General features: G+C 38.2%; 1 protein-coding gene and 1 long non-coding RNA gene across 4 annotated transcripts in view; one reads left to right on the top strand and one right to left on the bottom strand.

Annotated features, from left to right (window-relative positions):
• LOC127418969 (uncharacterized) overlaps positions 1 to 20,998 on the bottom strand; it is a 983,530-nt gene that overhangs the window by 384,520 nt on the left and 578,012 nt on the right. The gene's annotated exons all lie outside the window — the stretch shown is intronic.
• The window catches only part of LOC127418900 (glutathione hydrolase 7-like), a 50,200-nt gene that overhangs the window by 18,146 nt on the left and 11,056 nt on the right, over positions 1 to 20,998 (top strand). For all 3 annotated transcript variants that reach the window (XM_051659800.1, XM_051659801.1, XM_051659799.1), the window contains 11 exons: positions 1,058 to 1,284; positions 2,754 to 2,905; positions 3,068 to 3,182; positions 3,360 to 3,427; positions 5,483 to 5,556; positions 6,752 to 6,945; positions 7,278 to 7,365; positions 10,478 to 10,605; positions 20,051 to 20,139; positions 20,518 to 20,670; positions 20,745 to 20,862. In XM_051659800.1, coding sequence (XP_051515760.1) covers positions 1,058 to 1,284; positions 2,754 to 2,905; positions 3,068 to 3,182; positions 3,360 to 3,427; positions 5,483 to 5,556; positions 6,752 to 6,945; positions 7,278 to 7,365; positions 10,478 to 10,605; positions 20,051 to 20,139; positions 20,518 to 20,670; positions 20,745 to 20,862 — 1,406 coding nt within the window. The remainder of the gene's footprint in view (positions 1 to 1,057; positions 1,285 to 2,753; positions 2,906 to 3,067; positions 3,183 to 3,359; positions 3,428 to 5,482; positions 5,557 to 6,751; positions 6,946 to 7,277; positions 7,366 to 10,477; positions 10,606 to 20,050; positions 20,140 to 20,517; positions 20,671 to 20,744; positions 20,863 to 20,998) is intronic.

Genomic DNA, 20,998 nt, shown 5'->3' on the forward strand with positions numbered 1-20,998 from the left:
AACATTAACAGATTGGGTGATTACATGAGAGAAGACTCATTTCAGTAAGTTGTGATGTATCTTTCAACATACCCTCTGATGTTCATTATTTATTTTTATTTTTTTTTCATGCTAGACGTTTGAGAGTGAGAGCATTCTGCCCTGCTCTGTTTGAATTTCTACTGCAGTCTGTCACACACAGCATGAATAAAACATTTATTGTTTGAATTTCGTGATAAAAGTGACAAATTGAAAGCTGAAGCTAAAATCATGTTTCTCATAAATCGACTTCTCACTCAAATGATGGAGCAAGTCACATTTGTGGATATGTCGCTGTAGCTGGTGCTGTTCTGTGCTTCCAATATGCATTAAGTGTGCAGATAATAAAGAGTCCAGATGCCGGTTTATGAAGTCAAATTTGGCTTGTTTATTGGCTGCTGCGGATCTGTGTGGGTTTCTATTAATTAATTATCCCGAGGACAGTCTGAAGATCAGCGCGGACTGACAACAAGCAAAACCAAAGTAGAAAGTGAATGGCTATGGCAAGCGCTTTTGGACATCTGTTGTCAAAATCATTTTTCAAAATAAACACATTGAATTAACTAATTTTGAAATTAATTCGAACATGAATTACATTGTAAAAATAAAGAAAATTAAATAAAAATAATTAAAAGTAATAAAGAATAAAATATTTGACTACACTTTTAGGAAATCAAATAATATGGTGAAATAAGCTTTATATTCATATGCTCAGAAAAATACAAATAATTGAAGATTAATCTTAATATCTGCTACATAACTAATGATAAAACTGTGCATTTATACACAGTCTATATGCAATTTGGAACCAAACTATATTTGTGATCTCTGGGATAGATGGTCCTTTTTTTATTCCAATAAACTTCAGTTTATTTGGGCGGTGGGGGTTCCAATGTTCTGCATGCTTCTACGACGTCATCATAGCAATATCTTATCGCATATCGCATTTTTCAACAACTTATCGCATATCGTATTTTTCCTCAATATCATGCAGCCCTAATGTGTAGTACCCTAAACACTATCCTATCTCTCTGTGTAGAGCCTGATTTGTTCCTGAATTCTGCCCGACTGCAGCGGTTGCCCTCTTCAGCCTCAGATTTGGCGAGTCATATTATTTCACCGCTGAGAGAAACCACCAGAGACCCTCTGACTCAAGACTGCGCGTGTACGCGAGATGGCCTCACCGTCATTATCACTGCCTGCCTGACCTTCGCCACAGGGGTCACTGTGGCCCTCATAATGCAGATCTACTTTGGCGACCCACAGGTGCTGTGAAATACTGAATACAGCTGAAAAAGATATTTCCCCATCCAAATTCAGATTGGATGAGCCATGTTCAAATGCGTTGTGCAATGTCGTTGAACTGCACATTCATATTGAAATAGAACTCTTTACTTTGTGCCAAAGAACACCCTTATGGAAACTCACCTGAGGTAAAATCACTAACGTGTGGCCTATAGGGGCTTATTACTTTATTTTTAGTAGAAGTGATAGGAAGGTCACCCAAAAGTGAAGTTTTACTCTCCCTCATGTCGCTTCGACCCCATATTATTTTCTTTATTCTTTGTATCATAAAATGAAATGTTTAGCAGAATGTTCAAGCTGCTCTTTTCCACACTGTAAAAGGTGGCTTGTACAGTTAAGCTCCAAAATGGACAAGAAAACTCCATACAACTTGTACACTATATTCCAAGACTTCTGAAGACATATGAAAGCTCTGTGTGAGGAACACACCTAAATTTAAAGGGATAGTTCACCCAAAAATGTAAATTCTCTCATCATTGAGGAGAATTATTGTTAAAAAAAAAAAGAAAAAAAAAAAAAGAAAAGGACTTTAATATTGATCTGTTTCTCATCCACACCTATCATATAACTTTTGAAGATATGGATTAAACCACTGGAGTCTTATGGGTTACTTTTATACTGCCTTTATGTAATTTGGAGCTTCAAAGGTCTGATCACCATTCACTTGCGTTGTGAGGACCAACAGAGCTGAAATATTCTTCTAAAAATATTTGCTTATGTTCAGCAGAAGAAAGAAAGTCATACACATGTGGGATTGCATGAGAGTAAATGATGAGAGAATTTTAATTTTTGGGTGAACTATCCCTTTAAGCTGTTATTCACTGAAAGTCTTGCCCTCTGCCATAGCTCTTTAATCTCAAAGTGTCTATGCTCAATTTTAAAATGGTGCCTGTTTCACACCAGGTTTGACATCACTGACAGCAAATGCCATTGGTTCTCATGGTTATCACAAAGCATTTAAAAATGCAACCGCAAATGAGATTTAAAAGATTCAGCAGATTATCATTATGATTATCAGTGAATAACAACTTAAAATTAATTCTCTTCCTGTCCAAATGTAATATTTTTAGGGCAGTTAATCGGATACATTTTTAATAGAATATGTCGGAATTAATTTTATATCAGTATTTGTAAGAAAGGCCTCCAAATAAAGAATTGTTTAGACAATTCAAAAAGGGCTTTAGAAGTCAACATATTGTCAAAATACTATTATAATTTCTTATTATGTAATTATGGAATCAAGGGGCATGATTAATTGTAAATATTTTTAATGTGTTGTTTTCTTAAATATAATTAATCACACTGAATTAACACATTAAATCAACAGCCTTTCAGAATACATTTTGGTGCCAGTGTACTGTAAGGAACACAACCCTGTCATTGTTATGTCTTTTTTTCAGCGTTCTGTTCTTATAATCATCTCTCCTCAGGTGTTTAGTCAGGCTGCAGTGGTGACGGACGCTGCCCGCTGCACGTCTCTTGGCTTTGACGTTCTGAGCAAACAAGGGTCTAGTGTTGACGCAGCCATAGCCGCCTCCCTCTGTCTGGGCATCATCCACCCCCATACATCGGGCATCGGCGGGTACGAACGTCTATTCTGAACTAACAAAAGATTCTTTGTTATTTCAAAAGTTGTTACTTATTCCAGTTTTGTAAGAAGGCATGTGTTAAAGACTGAAAAAATAAATTTTATGGAAGTTTAATAAAAAAAATGATAAGTAACTTTTGTTTGCTTTCTTTTCAGGGGTGGCGTGATGCTCGTCCATGACATCCATATGAACGAGAGCCGCGTCATTGACTTCCGCGAGACCGCGCCCTCTGCCATTTACCAGGAATTGTTGTTAAATGTTAATCAAAAGGTAATGGTTTATTTTGACCAGTTTTCCACTTGTTTTAATCTCAGAATGAGTCATATGACTGTAGACAAAATCTAAGGCAAATAAATAAGTGTAAATGTTTCAACAAATATTTTTAATTCCACAGAGAGTGTCTAATGATGTTAATAGTGATTTGTTTGTGTCTTTGTCTTGTGTTAGTCAGGTCTGTTAGTGGCTGTCCCGGGCATGCTCAGTGGGTTACATCAAGCTCATCAGCTGTATGGAAGGTAGAGTTTAGCAAAGCCAGACTTTTGACTACTGGGATAAAGTCTGGTCCACATTGACCAAGTGACTAACTGCTGTTTTTTCATGTGGTGTTTAAAACCTTTACGTAACCAGGTGCAACTCTGCAAACAGTCATAGTAATCAGAGTATTTTTGTCTTATTTTCTGGTAAAAATATCGAAACATCCTTGTCCACTCATTATTCACACACATTACCGCAGGGTTGGGCTGTAATGAAATGCATGTAACGGCATTACATATTCAGAATACAAAAATGTAACTGTATTCTGCACCTGTATTCAGAATACGGTTACTTTATAAAATTTTGGTAGAATACTTTTAGAATACTTCTCTCATAATTACCTTAAAATAAGGGAGAAAGAAAAAAATTCTTGTCTATCAAGTGAGAAACTTTTTTTTGTTTGTTTTTCTGAAGAGTGTTTTTGAACTGCGTTGATGCATGCTGCAAATGCGTCTTCTCGCTCTCTCTTCCCCAGATCAACAGCAGCGTGTGACTGCAGTGTTGCCAGGGTTTCATGCCATTTGAAAACACAATCACAGGTTAAAATCAATGAATCGCGGATTGTGATTTTGGGATACTTTACAAATGGACCACGGTCACCAAAAGGTCTGGTTATAGACACTAAAGAATGGAAATGCAAAGTCATACTTATGTATAATATTTCCCGGATTTAATATCTGGCAACCACACTGGCACATCTTAACAATCAGCACACTTTCATCTGTGCAGCATTACTGTGACTTGGGAACCAGTCTAGCCATTCTCTGTTGACCTCTCTCATCAACAAGGTGTTTCCATCCACAGAACTGCCGCTCACTGGATGTTTTTTGTTTTTGGCACCATTCAGAGTAAATTCTAGAGACTGTTGTGTGTGAAAATCCCAGGAGATCAGCAGTTAAAGAAATACTCAAACCAGCCCATCCGGCACCAACAATCATCCATGTGATTATCTAATCAGCCAATCATGTGGCAGCAGTGCAGCGCATAAAATCATGCCAATACGGGTCAGGAGCTTCAGTTAATGTTCACATCAACCATCAGAATGGGGAAAAAAATTTGATCTGAGTGATTTGAAGCGTGGCATGATTGTTGGTGTCAGATGGGCAGGTTTGAGTATTTCTGTAACTGCTGATCTCCTGGAATTTTCACGCACAACAGTCTCTAGAATTTACTCCGAATGGTGCCAAAAACAAAAACGTCCAGTACGCAGCAGTTCTGTGGATGGAAATGCCTTGATGATGAGAGAGGTCAACAGAGAATGGCCAGACTGGTTCGAACAGACAAAGTCTACGGTAACTCAGATAACCGCTCTGTACAATTGTGGTGAGAAGAATAACATCTCAGAATGTTATTCTGAGATGTGGGTTGGCGCTGTTTTGGCGGCATGAGGGGGACCTACACAATATTAGGCAGGTGGTTTTAATGTTGTGGCCGATTGGTGTACATGGTCACATGACCGCACTACTTTATGGCATTCAGTTATCTAAAAAATGTATAGGGTTTATTTGCATTTCTTATCTAATTTTGAGTCAAAATGTATTATTTTTTGTCAGTCTAATAGAATAATGGGTTAAGAAAAATATTAAAATGTTGTTAAAATATAAAAAAATATTGTAGTTGACCAAAAACTGCCTTCTGTTTGTCGTCTTCCTTCCATAAAGAAAAACATTATTGTCCAACTCCACATCTAATTTAAAGAAACAAGCTATTCAGATTCACTTAGATTTGTTAAAAGTGGAGGTGTAGCACTTATAAGAGAGCACAGATAAGATAATAATGACACATCATGCTTAATTCCTTCAAGTGTGCCTTGCCTTTATAAATATGCATTCTAAAAGTATTCTTACATTCTGAATACGTTACTTTTTATTTGATGTATTCGGAATACTTAACTGAATACATTTAAGAAAGATTATTCAGTATTCAGCCCAGAATCCACCCAACCCTGCATTACCGTTTAACCTGAATTAACAAGATAAATGAATGCTCATTGTAAAACATTAAATATTTGACTTAAGCACTTTTATCTCCTGCAGAATGCAATGGAAAGAAGTCATCACCATGGCTGCAGATGTCGCAAGAAATGGATTCAATGTTACACACGAGCTGGGTGAGCATGCTGTACTCTAATTAACCCTGTAAATCCTGACATATGATTTTTTTTTCACATTAAACTGTTTTTAGTACCATTATTGTTTTAGTATGAAAAACTAAAAAAATTTTGGTTTTTTTATGTATCATTTTTGATACATTAGACTTTAAAGGTCATTATCCTCCTGAGGCCCAGCAATTTATTTTTGTATAGCAAATTTGTTATGTAAGTTTTTCTTAGCCCATACATGTTACAGTAGTAAATCTTAGGGTATTATCAGAGGACTCGCTGGGCTTTTCAGAGATACCAAATGTTTGAGAGTTTGGCCATGACAACTTCCTCTCCTGGGTCTATAAATATGGATTGAAATGTATCATCGTTCAATTCAGCACATCAAATACAATATGAATAAAATATTATTTTTTTCAATAAACAATTGTTATCATATGTATCTTATGCGCCAAACACTATATTGACATTTAAAAAAAAAAAAACATTTATTTATGCTGGGTCTCAGGAACTTATGGTAAGATGACATCATCATAGCTTGTAATGTAAAATAATGAGTTCTTTATAAGAGCAGGCTGCATATATGAAAATACACAGAAACATTAGTTCACACATTAAATATATCTCATAAAAAGTATGCCACAATTTTCAAAGCTCTGATTTTTTTTTTTTTTTTTTTTTTTTTATAGTGTGCATGAATGTAATGTAATGGTGATTGAGAGATATACCTCAAAAGCCTGTTGTATCATATTTGATACATATGGATTTCAACAGGCTTTTTCAAAATAAAATATACAATTTGAACCAAGCACAAGTTGCTTATATTCAGCAAATACTCATTTTAAAATATCAGTAACAATATAATCATTACCATCACTTTTACTTTATTAAAATAAGTTGTCATTTATCCCAACATAAGAGTCATTTTTTGTGGAAGTCTGCCGCCATTTGAAATAGATCAATATAAACATTGAAGCAACTTTTTTTCCACAAATAACCACTAGATGGTGCCATAAACATGTGAAACTTACATACCATAGGTTGTTTGGCTCATCAGCTTGAACAGAAGGTGAAACAGGAGCCGTCAAACATTGTGAATCATGTTTGATACACACGGCATTATAGGGTTAAAATCAGGCTAATTAAATGATTTCACCCACACAAAGTACTGCTTAAACTTTAACATTTCCTGGTCTCTCCACAGCGGATGCGTTGTCTAAAGTGAAGGACAAGAATGTGTCTGATGCATTCAGAGATCTGTTCCTGCCTAATGGTCAGGCTCCACTCGCAGGACTTTTTAACAAACGCATGGATTTAGCTGCCATTTTGGACCGGATTGCAGCCAATGGGATCTCAGAGTTCTATAATGGGAATCTTACTCAGGAAATGACATCAGTGGTATGTCCGACCATTTAGAACAAGTTCATAGAAACTCAAACCTTTTTATCAGTTAAAATGTAATTTATCTGCAAATTTTAATTTGCGTGGAATATCGCAAAAACAGTTTGCAGATAAAGATGCACATTTTATAAATATAATTTGCATCTTGGTGTTTCTATCCACCATTTTTTATGCGATATCACAAAGTTGGCATTAAAAAAATGTGCATTATTAATAAAAATGTGTGGATGGAAACCCAGCTGGTGATCAAATGCATGCCAATATTTCCATTGTGTTCTCAGTAACTAATAACTAACATTAGAAATGGCATCATTTCTATCTTGTAACAGGTTGAAGCGAGAGGTGGCGTGCTGACAGAGGACGATTTCAAAAACTACACCACTGTCTTACAAAAGCCACTGCAAAGTCTTTACCAGGGTAAATACCCATTTTACCTCTTGAAGAGCCTGTACATCTTTGAAATGTTTGAGCAGAGGACATTAGCTGTTAAAATGGCAAAGACTACTGCAGTTTTTAATTCCAGTTTTGATGTACAGTTGAAGTCAGAAGTTTACATACACTTAGGTTGAAGTCATTAAAACTGATTATTTTAACCACTCCACAGATTTCTTATTAGCAAACTATAGTTTTGGCAAGTCATTTAGGACATCTACTTTGTGCAGGACATGAGTAATTTTTCCAACAATTGTTTACAGACAGATTGTTTCACTTTTAACTGGCTATATCACAATTCCAGTGGGTCAGAAGTTTACATACACTAAGTTAACTGCCTTTAAGCAGCTTGGAAAATTCCAGAAAATGATGTCAAGCCTTTAGACAACTAGCCCATTAGCTTCTGATAGAAGGTGTACTGAATTGGAGTACCACCTGTGGATGTATTTTAAAGCCTACCTTCAAACTCAGTGCCTCTTTACTTGACATCATGTGAAAACCAAAAGAAATCAGCCAAGACCTCAGAAAATAAATTGTGGACCTCCACAAGTCTGGTTCATCCTTGGGATCAATTTCCAAACGCTTACCACGTTCCACGTTCATCTGTACAAACAATAGTACGCAAGTATAAACTCCATGGGACCACACAGCCATCATACCACTCAGGAAGGAGACACATTCAGTCTCCAAGAGATGAACGTAGTTTGGTGTATCTATATCCACAGTAAAACGAGATCTATATCGACATAACCTGAAAGGCTGCTCAGCAAGGAAGAAGCCACTGTTCCAAAACCACCATAAAAAAGCCAGACTACAGTTTGCAAGTGCACATGGGGACAAAGATCTTACTTTTTGGAGAAATTCCCTCTGGTCTGATGAAACAAATTTTTTTACTTTTCGGCCATAATGATCATTGTTATGTTTGGAGCAAAAAGGGTGAGGCTTGCAAGCCGAAGAACACCATCCCAACCATGAAGCATGGGGGGTGGCAGTATCATGTTGTGGGGGTGCTTTGCTGCAGGAGGGACTGGTGCACTTCACAAAATAGATGGCATCATGAGGAAGGAAAATTATGTGGATATAATGAAGCAACATCTCAAAACATCAGCCAGGAAGTTAAAGCTCGTGTGGAAGGCTACCCAAAACATTCGACCCAAGTTAAACAATTTAAAGGCAGTGCTCCCAAATACTAACAAAGTGTATGTAAACTTCTGACCCACTGGGAATGTGGTGAAAGAAATAAAAGCTGAAATAAATCATTCTCTCTACTATTATTCTGACATTTCACATTCTTAAAATAAAGTAGTGATCCTAACTGACCTAAGACAGGGAATGTTTTCTACGATTAAATGTCAGCAATTGTGAAAAACTGAGTTTAAATGTATTTGGTTAAGGTGTATGTAAACTTCTGACTTCAACTGTATTAGTCTATAGATCTATAGATATTCTGCACTCGTGAAGCAGAAGTTAAATAGTAGAGTAAAAAAGCTTCCGCTTTAGCCTGCGACTGGAGCACATGATTATTGTTTTTTGATTAACAGTTCATTAGCAACCGTGTAACAGCCCTTCATCAGTTTCCATCAGTTGCCCAGCAATGAGGAAACAAAGCAGTGTTCATTTTCACTGTTTTAATTTTTTTATTTTATTGTAGTCCTATTATTGTCTTTTAACAAAAATGGCCTTTAAATTTAGTTAATATTTCATCATGTCATATTCATTAATTTTAGGCAGTTTACTCGGATTAAAATGCCATACAGTTTTAGTTGATAAAAATAACATACTTTAGTTGACGATAATGTGCAAAAATGTATCAAACCGTAACAGACCAAACTTGACCAAATATTTAAATATTTTGAATAATGTATAAACTACATGTATTTATTTAAACATATCAAACATTAAAGATTCATGTTTAATGTGTAATATTAAATAACATGAGAAAACTGTCCTAATAAACCTGAGCACCTGAAATAAACGCATATAATGATGATACACTGAAGTATTAGCTACTTTACTTGGTCAGTTCCTCAATTTTAGACAGTTTAGCAATTTTTTCTGAATGTTCATTTACCCTGAAATCAACCCCATTCTGTCGAATTATTGACAAGTGGCATCCCCCATCAGACATTTTTGCATCAGTTCAAACCTGTTCACCTTTTCATGTGATGCAACTGAAGCAACCCCAGAGACACAAGTTCTGGTCCCATGGACACCAGGAAGTAATTGCGTTCACATAAATGATGGTTAGTGTGATTCGATGGTTGCATTTTCGCTCTAAAATTAAAGTTTTACTCCACTGACTGTCGGGGTTTGGTTTACTGCGTATGGTTAATAAAATATACATTTCTGTTGACTGACTTACATCATTTACAACTAAAAATACAACTCACTTTTGGTGCCACCCTGTGGACGTTTAGCCTCTGCACTTCCAGCTTTGGCCACTGGGGGCAGTGATTCAAATTTCTGTAAGCACAGACTGATTTTTTAAAAGTAGCTTCTTTACACAGTAAAAACAAAACATATAAGAATACAAAACATAAAGTTTAATGAAATGTATAAACATGCATAGCAAAAATACAACTAATAATAAATCAGAAAACAAAACTAAAATAATCAAGTAAAAGCTAACCTGAAGAAGTATGTTTTTAGATAAGATTTAAAGATGTCTAAATTCTGTGCTTCTCGAATATCAACTGGAAGTGAATTCCACAATTTAGGAGCATAAGATAAACCTGCCCCTAAATGGCAAGTAAAAACAAAGCAAACTGTGATTGGTCTCTTTACATGTCAGTCAGAAGGTCTCTTTCTGTCTTATTAGGCAGTTCTCATATGTTGAGCTACGCAAGAATATTCTTTGTTGGAAACAACATCTTAGAGCACCATTGTACACCTACAGGACAGCTACATTTAGACAGAGCTACATTAGCGTGGGTTAACATTACACTTATGATTTTACTGTCAGCTGTCTTAAAAAAACTACTGACTTTGCCTTTAAGCAAATGATCCTTTAGTTTTCTGGAAGGATCAGCAGGTGGCTCTCGCAGCAGTATTTTAATTGAAAGGTTCACCAGTGCTTTACCTCGCGTTTCATTTACAGGTCACCAGGTGTTTGCCGCTCCCCCACCTCACGCGGGAGCCGCCCTCCTCTCCGCTCTGAACATCCTGGAGGGGTTTAACATCACAAGCCAGCTGCCGAGGAACAGACTTTACCACTGGATATCTGAGGTACTGCTGAGCATTAACCAGCACAACTCACAGCAGGTGTTGTTTGATTTATGGCCTCTTATAAAATCACAATAGTCGTGTTTTTCTGCCTTGTAATGAGGATTGTTTTGCTTGCTTTTTGGGCAATATCCTGTATTTTATTAGACAGATGGATAAGCTCCTTCCAACAGCTTGCCATGTAAATGCTAGTTTTATTTAGGGCTGCAACTTACAACTATGTTTTTATTTTTTGCATTTTTTTTAAATAGCTTGTTATTTGACATCTTGCCCAAAGCTTTCCTTCCTTCAAATTGAAGTCAATATAATGTACGCTACCAAAAGTTGGGACACAACTTCTTATTCTTTATTATTACTATATTCTACATTTTAGAATAATACACTGTAAAAATAAAAACACAAAAATCCACAGGGGGCCTGGGTAGCTCAGTGGTAAAAGACGCTTGCTACTACCCCTGGAGTTCGCTAGTTCAAATCCCAACAAGCCACGTGATAAGATGCGCGGGTTGAGGCAACTGGGATTCATCCTCCGCCACCCAGATTGAGGCAAATCACTACGCAACCACGAGGACTTAAAAGCGCACTGGGAATTGGGCATTCCAAATTGGGAGGGAAAAAAAAAAAAATAATAATTCCTGTTAAATTTAATGTAAAAAAATGAAAAATGAGGTTGCCAGAAATGTACTGAAAAAATACTCTGACCAGGCAAATCGGTATGTCATTTGTTTTGGTGTTTTACAATTCACTACCGTATATATCATTAAATGATATATTGTTAATATACCAACAGTAACATAAAACTGTAACTGTATTGTAACTTAAAACACCCCAATGTATATAACTGATATCAAAAATGAGAAGAGTAATAAATATTTCAATAAAATGTAATCAAACATGATGGGTTTTCTGGCAACGCCCGATTATTGTTTTTCACCATATTTTTTTCAATATGTGTATTAATCTGCATGTTCCTTATGTTTATGCCTCCTATTGGCTGGAGTTTGTTTTGTGGAGTATTTTTTGCAGGACGTTGGAAGGATTAGTTCATCTGCTGCACTCATGAACAGCCAGCTCACTGAACATTCGTTTGACTGTCCGAGGAAACTGAACGGCTTTTTTTTTTTTTTTTTGTGCTGGTTCCGCTAGCGGCTGGAGCTTGTTTTGTGGAGGAACACACCTTTGGGACAGTTTTGTGAATTAATCTACATGTTCTTTGTGTTTATTCTGCCTATTGGCTTGAGTTTGTTTTATAGATTATTTTCTGTTATGTAATTCTGTCTCACAAAATTTGTATGGAAGCACCGGACTTGAGCAATCCAATGGCAAAGTTGTCGCAGGGGCTCTCGTAGGTGTACATGGACTGTCTGAGTTTAGAGGGATGGACGCCGGTTGGTGCTGTCGTGCGCGGGGTTAATGCGCACGTTTTTCTTTTTTCTGTTTGTTTGGTTCGGGGGGAAGGTCAGGGTTTGACTGTTGCACTAATGTTGGAATGTGGTCTTTATAATTTTATTTTTGACATACAGTGTTAATATGAGTGGATTGTTGGGGGCCTGGATAGCTCAGCGAGTAAAAACGCTGACTACCACCCCTGGAGTCGTGAGTTAGAATCCCAGGGCGTGCTGAGTGACTCCAGCCAGGTCTCTTAAACAACCAAATTGACCTGGTTGCAAGGGAGGGTAGAGTCACATGGGGTAACCTCCTCGTGGTAGCTATAATGTGGTTCGCTCTCGGTGGGGCGCGTGGTGAGTTGTGCGTGGATGCTGCGGTGGATGGCATGAAGCCTCCACACGCGCTATGTCTCCGCAGTAACGCGCTCAAGCCATGTGGTAAAATGAGCGGATTGACGATACCAGATGCGGAGACAACTGAGATTTGTCCTCCACCACCCAGATTTAGGCGAGTCACTACGCCACCACGAGGACTTAGAGTGCATTGGAAATTGGGCATTCCAAATTAGGGAGAAAAAGGGGAGAAAATAAAAAATAAAAATAAAAATATGAGTGGATTGTCTCTCTCCACGTGGAATGTGAATGGGTTGGGGCACCCCATAAAAAGAAGGAAGGTTATTTCTTTTCTTAAATGAAAGAAATCTGATATAGTGTTTCTTCAAGAAATGCATCTTTCCTACTACACTTTACCACAAATTGGCCCAGTTGCTAGGGAGGGTAGAGTCACATGAGGTAACCTCCTCGTGGTCACAATAATGGTGGGGCGCATGGTGTGTTGTGCGTGGATGCCGCGGAGAATAGCGTGAAGCCTCAACACGCGCTATGTCTCCGTGTTAACGCGCTCAACGGACCGCGTGGATTGACGATCTCAGATGTGGAGGCAACTGATATTCATCTTCCGCCACCAGGATTCAGGCGAGTCACTACGCAAACACAAGGACCTAAGAGCGCATTGGGAATTGGGCATTCCAAATTGGAAGCTGAAAAATTTGGGAAGATATGGGGTGGACATGTTTTCTTTAGTGCTGGCTCAAGTAAGAGCAGGGGAGTCATTACACTTATAAGTAAACATCTACAATTCAAATGTCTCAAGCAGATTAAAGATAATTTAGGAAGAGTCATTATTGTTTTAGCAGAAATTCAGGGGCAGAAGTTGATTTTGGCTAATATTTACGCACCTAACGCTGATGATCAGGGCTTTTTTATAGATCTTGAAGGGATGTTGCAAGCCACTGGCTCCCCTCATGATATAATATTGGGAGGAGACTTTAATCTGTTGATGGAAATATCTTGCAGATATTTGGAGACTTTTGAACCCATCTGGTTGGGACTATAGTTTTTTTTCATCAGTCCATAAGATTTATTCTAGAATAGATTTTTTAAAATATATAAGTCCCTCATTTCATTTGTTGATAGCTCAATTGGAAACATCTTAGTCTCAGATCACACCCTAGTGAGTTTAGAGGTGTTGCCACATATGGAGAAAAATAAATCGTATAGTTGGCTCTTTAATGTATCCCTTTTGCAAAATTATGATTTCCAACAAATGTTAAAGGCTGAAATCAATGTTTATATGGAGACCAACTGGTCCTCAATATCCTCTGTGGGCGTGGCTTGGGAGGCACTTAAGGCAGTTCTTAGGGGTCGGATCATGCAGTATGCCTCATTCGTCAAAAAATCCAAAGCACGAGAACTTGTGGAGTTGGAAGGGAATATTAAAAGTGCTGAGGCAGAGCTGAAGCGCCGAATGTCGTCTGATGGCCTCAGAGAATTGACCCGATTGAAATACAGATATAATACTATTTTGTCATGGAAGGTGGAGTTTTGGTTATCCAGGGTAAGACAGTCATACTTTGAGTTGGGGGACAAAGCAGGGAAGCTTTTGGCTAGATATATAAAGCAGAGAGAGTCTTTTTCTACCATTCCCTCAGTGAAATCTGCTGGTGGTGAAATTTTTACCTCGGCCATAGATATTAATAATGCTTTTAAAGAATTCTATCTTGACCTCTATAGTTCCACGTCTTTGTCTACTGATGAGGATATTAGATATTTTGTGGAACCTTTATAACTCCCTAAACTGATGACTGAGCCAAAAAAATTCTCTTGATTCTGAGAAAAACTTGGAGCTTGGCGTGGTAGTTAAGGGGCATGATGGCTTTGCCGCTAAGTTTTTTAGATCTTATGCTGTAGAACTGGCTCCACTTTTGTTAGAAGTTTATACAGAATCATTAAAGGATGAAAAGCTTCCGCCAACCATGACACAAGCCCGGATCAGTCTGATTCTTAAAATAGACAAAATCCAAGTGAGTGTAAGAGTTATTGTCCAATTTCCCTGATCCAGCTAGACATTAAAATATTGACAAAAATTTTGGCTAACCGATTAAGTAAAGTTTTGACATTTCTTATACATATAGATCAGGTGGGGTTTATTTGGGGCCGCAGCTCTTCTGATAACATTAGGTGTCTCATCAATATTATGTGGTCAGTGGCGAATGATCAGACTCCGGTCGCGGCCATCTCACTTGATGCTGAAAATGCGTTTGATATGGTAGAATGGGATTATCTTTTTAAGATTTTGGAAATATACGGGTTCGGGAATACTTTTATTGGATGGATTAAGTTACTTTATAGACACCCAGTAGTGGCAGTACAAACAAATTTATTAATTTCAGATTATTTTACTCTGGATAGGGGCATCCGGCAGGGTTGCCCTCTTTCCCCATTATTGATCTGTCTTGCCCTGGAAACATTAGCAGCCGCGATAAGAAGGGTAGATGATTTTCCAGGGGTGGTGGCAGGAGGCTTTATGCAGATTATATTTTATTATTCGTCTCCGACCCCACTAGATCTGTGCCTTGTCTCCACAGAATTATTCATTCCCTTTTCTAAATTCTCAGGATACAGAGTTAATTGGTCTAAATCCGAAGCTTTGGCTCTGACAGAGTACTGTCCAGTAATGGCTTTCCAGCCAGGTGCCTTCCCGTGGCCCAAGCAGGGCATTAAGTATTTGGGCATTTTATTCCCAGCAAATTTGTCTGATTTAGTTAGTTAATTTTGATCCCTTAATAAAAATGTTTTGGAGCGATGTGAGCAGGTGGGCTTCATTACATTTATCTATGATTGGGAAGGTTATTGTTATTAAAATGAATTGTATTCCAAAATGTAACTACCTGACAATCTCTCTCTGTAGATGTCCCCCTCTCTTATTTCAAGCAATTTGATAGCATAGCGAAGACCTTCATTTGGAATGGTAAGCATCCTAGATTACATTTTAATAAGTTACATAAGCCGATTGACAAAGGTAGGCTATGCCTACCCAAGAGTTTGTTTTATTATTATGCATTTGGGCTCAGACATTTGGATCATTGGTCACTTCCACCTGAGAGAGCCCCTCCCTGGTTTTGTATTGAACAGGAAGTTCTTGCCCCTATTTCACCATTGCAAAGCCTTTCTATCAAACTAATCGGAGAAGTTAAGTTACACCCCGTTATCTCGCATTTGCACTCGGTATGGACAATAGTGTCCAGAGTGTTTAATTCGGAAATGTATTTTAATGTTGCCTCAAGTATATGGCTGAACCCAAAATTATGTATTGATAAGTCCCCTTTCTGCTGGTCAGAGTGGATTGTGAGGGGGGTTACTACACTCGGTGACCTATATGAGAGTGGAGTGTTGGGATCTTTTGAAAATTTGGTTCAACATTTTTGGATTCCCAGATCTCAGTTCTATAGGTATTTATGCCACCTGCTCTGTATTGTGTTTGGGAGTAGCATACACCCCCTAAAGTGGCAGAAACTCTGGGAGAAGTGATTACTGCTTTTGGAAAAGGTCATGAGGCATCAGTGTATTACTCCCTGTTAATTCAGAGTCTGGGGGATGGAGCTCCAACTTCTATCGAGATTATGGGAGAAAGATTTAAACTTGGTATTCGAGGCGGGAATGTGGGCTAGGATTCTAAAAAATGTCAAGTCTGTATCTAGAGATGCAAGGGTTCGCCTTATGCAATTCAAGATATTACATAGATTCTATTGGACCCCCTCTAAATTGTATAGGCTTGGTCTTAAAGACACTCCCACCTGCTGGCGATTCCAATCGTAGGATGGAGACACAACCCATGTTTTTTGGGGGTGTGTTAAGATGCAGGGGTTTTGGTTGAGGGTTCCACGTTTTGTATGTGATGTCTTGGGCACTCGGGTTTCGTTTTGCCCCAGACTCTGTATTTTGTGAGATGGGGGGGTCATCAATATGGTGAATAAACATGTGAGGATTGGGTCCTAACCAGTGTTATGGTCGCCAGACAGGTGATTTTGAGGGGTTGGAAGTTGGCTGGAGTGCCCCCATTTCAGGAGTGGTGCTCGGAAATGGGGAGGGTGGCAGCTTTAGAAGAAGGGTCATATGGAAGACTGGGGAAGTTTGTTGGGAAATGGGGTCGATACTTGCCGTTCATGGAGGGTTCTCGGGGTGGAACAGTGGAGAGAGAGGGGTAGTTGTTAATGTGTGTGATTTTTATATTTGTTTTAGCTTTTTGTTTATTTTTCATGTATGACCACAGGGGTGTTTGTTGAAGGTTGGGGTGGGGTTGGGTTGGGGATGGGCAGGGGAAGGGGTGGTAGTGGGTGTTAAAAGTTGATTCCATGTGTTTATGTTTTGCTTTTCTGTGTTTGAATAAAAATGTTATTCATAAAAAAAAAAAAAAAGAATTTGAAATGTCAGAATAATAGTAGAGAGAATGATTTATTTCAGCTTTTATTTCTTTCATCACATTCCCAGTGGGTCAGAAGTTTACATACACTTTGTTAGTATTTGGTAGCATTGCCTTTAAATTGTTTAACTTAGGTCAAATGTTTTGAGTAGCCTTCCACAAGCTTCTCACAATAAGTTGCTGGTATTTTGGCCCATTCCTCCATACAGAACTGGTGTAACTGAGTCAGGATTGTAGGCCTCCTTGCTCGCACATGCTTTTCAGTTCTGCCCAAAAATTTTTCTAGCAGATTGAGGTCAGGGCTTTGTGATGGCCACTCCACTACCTTGAATTTGTTGTCCTTAAGCCATTTTGCCACAACTTTGGAGGTATGCTTGGGGTCATTGTCCATTTGGAAGTCCCATTTGCGACCAAGCTTTAACTTCCTGGCTGATGTCTTGAGATGTTGCTTCAATTTATCCACATAATTTTCCTTCCTCATGATGCCATCTATTTTGTGAAGTGCACCAGCCCTCCTGCAGCAACATGATGCTGCCACCCCCATGCTTCACAGTTGGGATGGTGTTCTTCAGCTTGCAAGCCTCACCCTTTTTCCTTCCAAACATAACAATGGTCATTATGGCCAAACAATTACATTTTTGTTTCATCAGACCAGAGGACATTTCTCCAAAAAGTAAGATCTTGGGGCCTGGGTAGCTCAGTGGTAAAAGACGCTGGCTGACACCCCTGGAGTTCACTAGTTTGCTAGTTCGAATCCCAGGGTGTGCTGACTGACTCCATCCAGGTCTCCTAAGCAACCAAATTGGCCCGGTTGCTAGGGAGAGTAGAGTCACATTGGGTAACCTCCTCGTGGTCGCTATAATGTGGTTCGTTCTCTATGGGGCGCATGGTGAGTTGAGCGTGGATGCCGTGGTGGGTGGCGTGAAGCCTCCACATGCGCTATGTATCCGTGGCAACGTGCTCAACAAGCCACGTGATAAGATGCGCGGGTTGGTGGTCTTAGACGCGGAGGCAGCTGGGATTCATCCTCCGCCACCCTGATTGAGGCGAATCACTGTGCGACCACGAGGACTTATAAGCGCTTTGGAATTGGGCATTCCAAATTGGGTGAAAAAAAAAAGTAAGATCTTTGTCCCCATGTGCACTTGTAAACTGTAGTCTGGCTTTTTTATGGCAGTTTTGGAGCAGTGGCTTCTTCCTTCTGAGCAGCCTTTCAGGTTATGTTGATATATGACTTGTCTACCTGTTTCCTCCAGCATCTTCACAAGGTCCTTTGCTGTTGTTCTGGGATTGATTTACACTTTTCACACCAAACTACATTAATCTCTAGGAGACAGAATGTGTCTCCTTCTTGAGCGGTATGATGGCTACGTGGTCCCAATGTGTTTATACTTGCATATTATTGTTTGTACAGATGAACGTGGTACCTTCAGGCATTTGGAAATTGCTCCCATGAATGAACCAGACTTGTGGAGGTCCAACATTTTTTTTTCTGAGGTCTTGGCTGATTTCTTTTGATTTTCCCATGATGTCAAGCAAAGAGGCACCGAGTTTGAAGGTAGGCCTTAAAATGCATCCACAGGCACACCTCCAAATGACTCCAATTGGCCAATTAGCCTATCAGAAGCTAATTGGCTAATTGCCTAAAGGCTTGACATAATTTTCTGGAATTTTCCAAGCTGCTTAAAGGCACAGTTAACTTAGTGTATGTAAACTTCTGACCCACTGGAATTGTGATATAGTCAATTAAAAGTGAAACAATCTGTCTGTAAACAATTGTTGGAAAAATTACTTGTGTCATGCACAAAGTAGATGTCCTAAACAACTTGCCAAAACTATAGTTTGCTAATATGAAATCTGTGGAGTGGTTAAAAAAATTTGTTTTAATGACTTCAACCTAAGTGTATGTAAACTTCTGACTTCAACTGTCTTGATTAGTAGAATATAAAGAGCAAACTTGTTTCATTCAGAGTCCAAACTACAGTGAGTATTTGCGTGTGAAATCCACATTAATTTATAAAAATAAAAAGATAAACAGCCTTTCCGTCACATTTTGGTTAAATACTTAATGAAAAAATACACATTGTAAAGAAAATTAGATCACAACTTACAGCTGGCGATCCTGACTCAAACAAGCCCTCACTTGACGTCATATGATTTGTAAATCCAGAGAAATCTCTCAAAGAGAGCTACCGTGGTTAGGTTAATGTTGATCGCTATAGCAACGGTGTTCTCTGGGAGCGTCTCACTGAAACATGATTTTTCACGTCATAGATGTGTCCGATCGTTCTCGTTGGATCTCAAGAGAGTGTCAGATTCCATATTTGGACAATCCACGTGTCACATGTTCAGTGTGTTGTCAAAAATAGATCCAGAGAGCACATACATAAGCTGCACAAAAAAGGGCATTTTTGAAGTGATGGGAAAAGAAGTGCTCTGAAATGTATAATTTTCGACTAGTTTTAGTATTTTTCGATTATTTTTTATTTATTTTTTTGCATTCATAGTTTTCAGTTATTCTGTTTTAATGTTCAATAAAACACATGAATTATGGTTTGGAGAGATTTTTTGGACAATTTGATAAATAAAAGTCCACCATGAGAAGAATGTTTTTATATGCGATAACTTTGAATTGCTTTGTCCCATCAACACTTTTTTTTTCTGGTTTAGTTGACATGTTGGAGAACAACACCAAAGTAAATTTTTTGACCATCCCATACTTCCTGTCTAAAAGGTATAATGTCAAACTGAATAAAAACTGAAAAGCTCATATTTTGTGTTTTTTCAGCAGTGTTGTAGCATAAGAGTCTCTGAACAGGATCCAAATATATTTTCTTAAATTTTGAAAGGTTTTCTAAAAATGTATACCATGCAATTGACATTCTTTGCCATTTCTTACTTTTGGGTATGCGATTTTGGCGGAAATCGGTGAAAATGTCTTTAGGGTGAAAGGGGTTAAAATTAAAACTTTTTTTTACAGTAATAAAGTTATTTAAAAATATATAATATAACACAAGTGGAAGTATTTCAATTATGTAGTGACCAAAAATGGGACCTGGGATGCTTTTGTTTTTTAGGCATTACTGAAGGAGTTCCCATGTATGCAGGAAGCATGTTGGCTGCTTTTCCTTCACTGACCACTAACTCATCCAAAAAAAAAAAAAATATATATATATATATATATATATATATATATATATATATATATATATATATATATATATATATATATATATATATATTTCTACCTTGCACTTCAGAATATTCATTAATTTGTATTTTGTATTTCAACATGTAGTCTCTGAAAATCGCCTTGTCTCAGGCGAGTGGATTGGGAGACCCCATGTATGAATCATCCGTCCCTGAGGTGCTGGCTCAAATGCTAAGGTGATCACAAACTAACAGTGAAAACTGAAATAAAAACCTTTGAACCAACAATAATTACAATCAACACATTTCTTGTTCATTGTTTTCTTGTTTTAAAGGAATAATTCCACAAAAATTCACATTCTATCATCATTTACTCACCTTCATGCGATTCCAAACCTGTATGAATATCTTCTGTGAAAAAGAGTGGCCAGGATAGTCTTCAAATATGCAGTGTTGAAAGAAAGAAAGAAAGAAAGAAAGAGAAAGAAAGAAACAGGTTTAGGTTTGGAACAACATGAGGGAATAAATTGTGACAAACTTTCACTTTTTGGGTGAACTATCCCTTTAAGGCAGCAATCAGAGTGTTGCTAATTTGTTTTGCATTGGTTTTGTCAGTAAAACACAGGCTGGTGTGTTCCGTCAAATGATCAGTGATTCACAGGCGTCTGCTGCTGAACACTACACATCGTCATTTGAGCTGCAGGAGGGGGCCGTTGCCAGCCAGGTCATGATCATGGGCACCGATGACTTGATTGTATCTGTTATGAGGTGGGTAACATTATACTGTTGTAATACAGTGTATCTGATTAGTGAACCTCTATGCTAAATAATTTTATTCCTAGCTCACTGAATCGGCCCTTTGGAAGTGGTATTGTGACGCCCTCTGGGATTCTCTTGAACAGTCAGATTTTGGACTTCTCTTGGCCAAATAAAGCCCTCGGCTCAGCGCCATTCAATCCGGTACGCACAGACCCAGCACATACTTGGAACCAGCATCAAACATCGCAAAACAGACACACTTCACTAGTACTTGCTGCACACATGCTAAACTATTTTTGAGCTCTGCACAGAAGTAAAAATCTGATTCATTTTTCCA

The sequence above is a fragment of the Myxocyprinus asiaticus genome, chromosome 28 (genome assembly GCF_019703515.2).
Source record: "Myxocyprinus asiaticus isolate MX2 ecotype Aquarium Trade chromosome 28, UBuf_Myxa_2, whole genome shotgun sequence".
NCBI lineage: Eukaryota > Metazoa > Chordata > Actinopteri > Cypriniformes > Catostomidae > Myxocyprinus > Myxocyprinus asiaticus.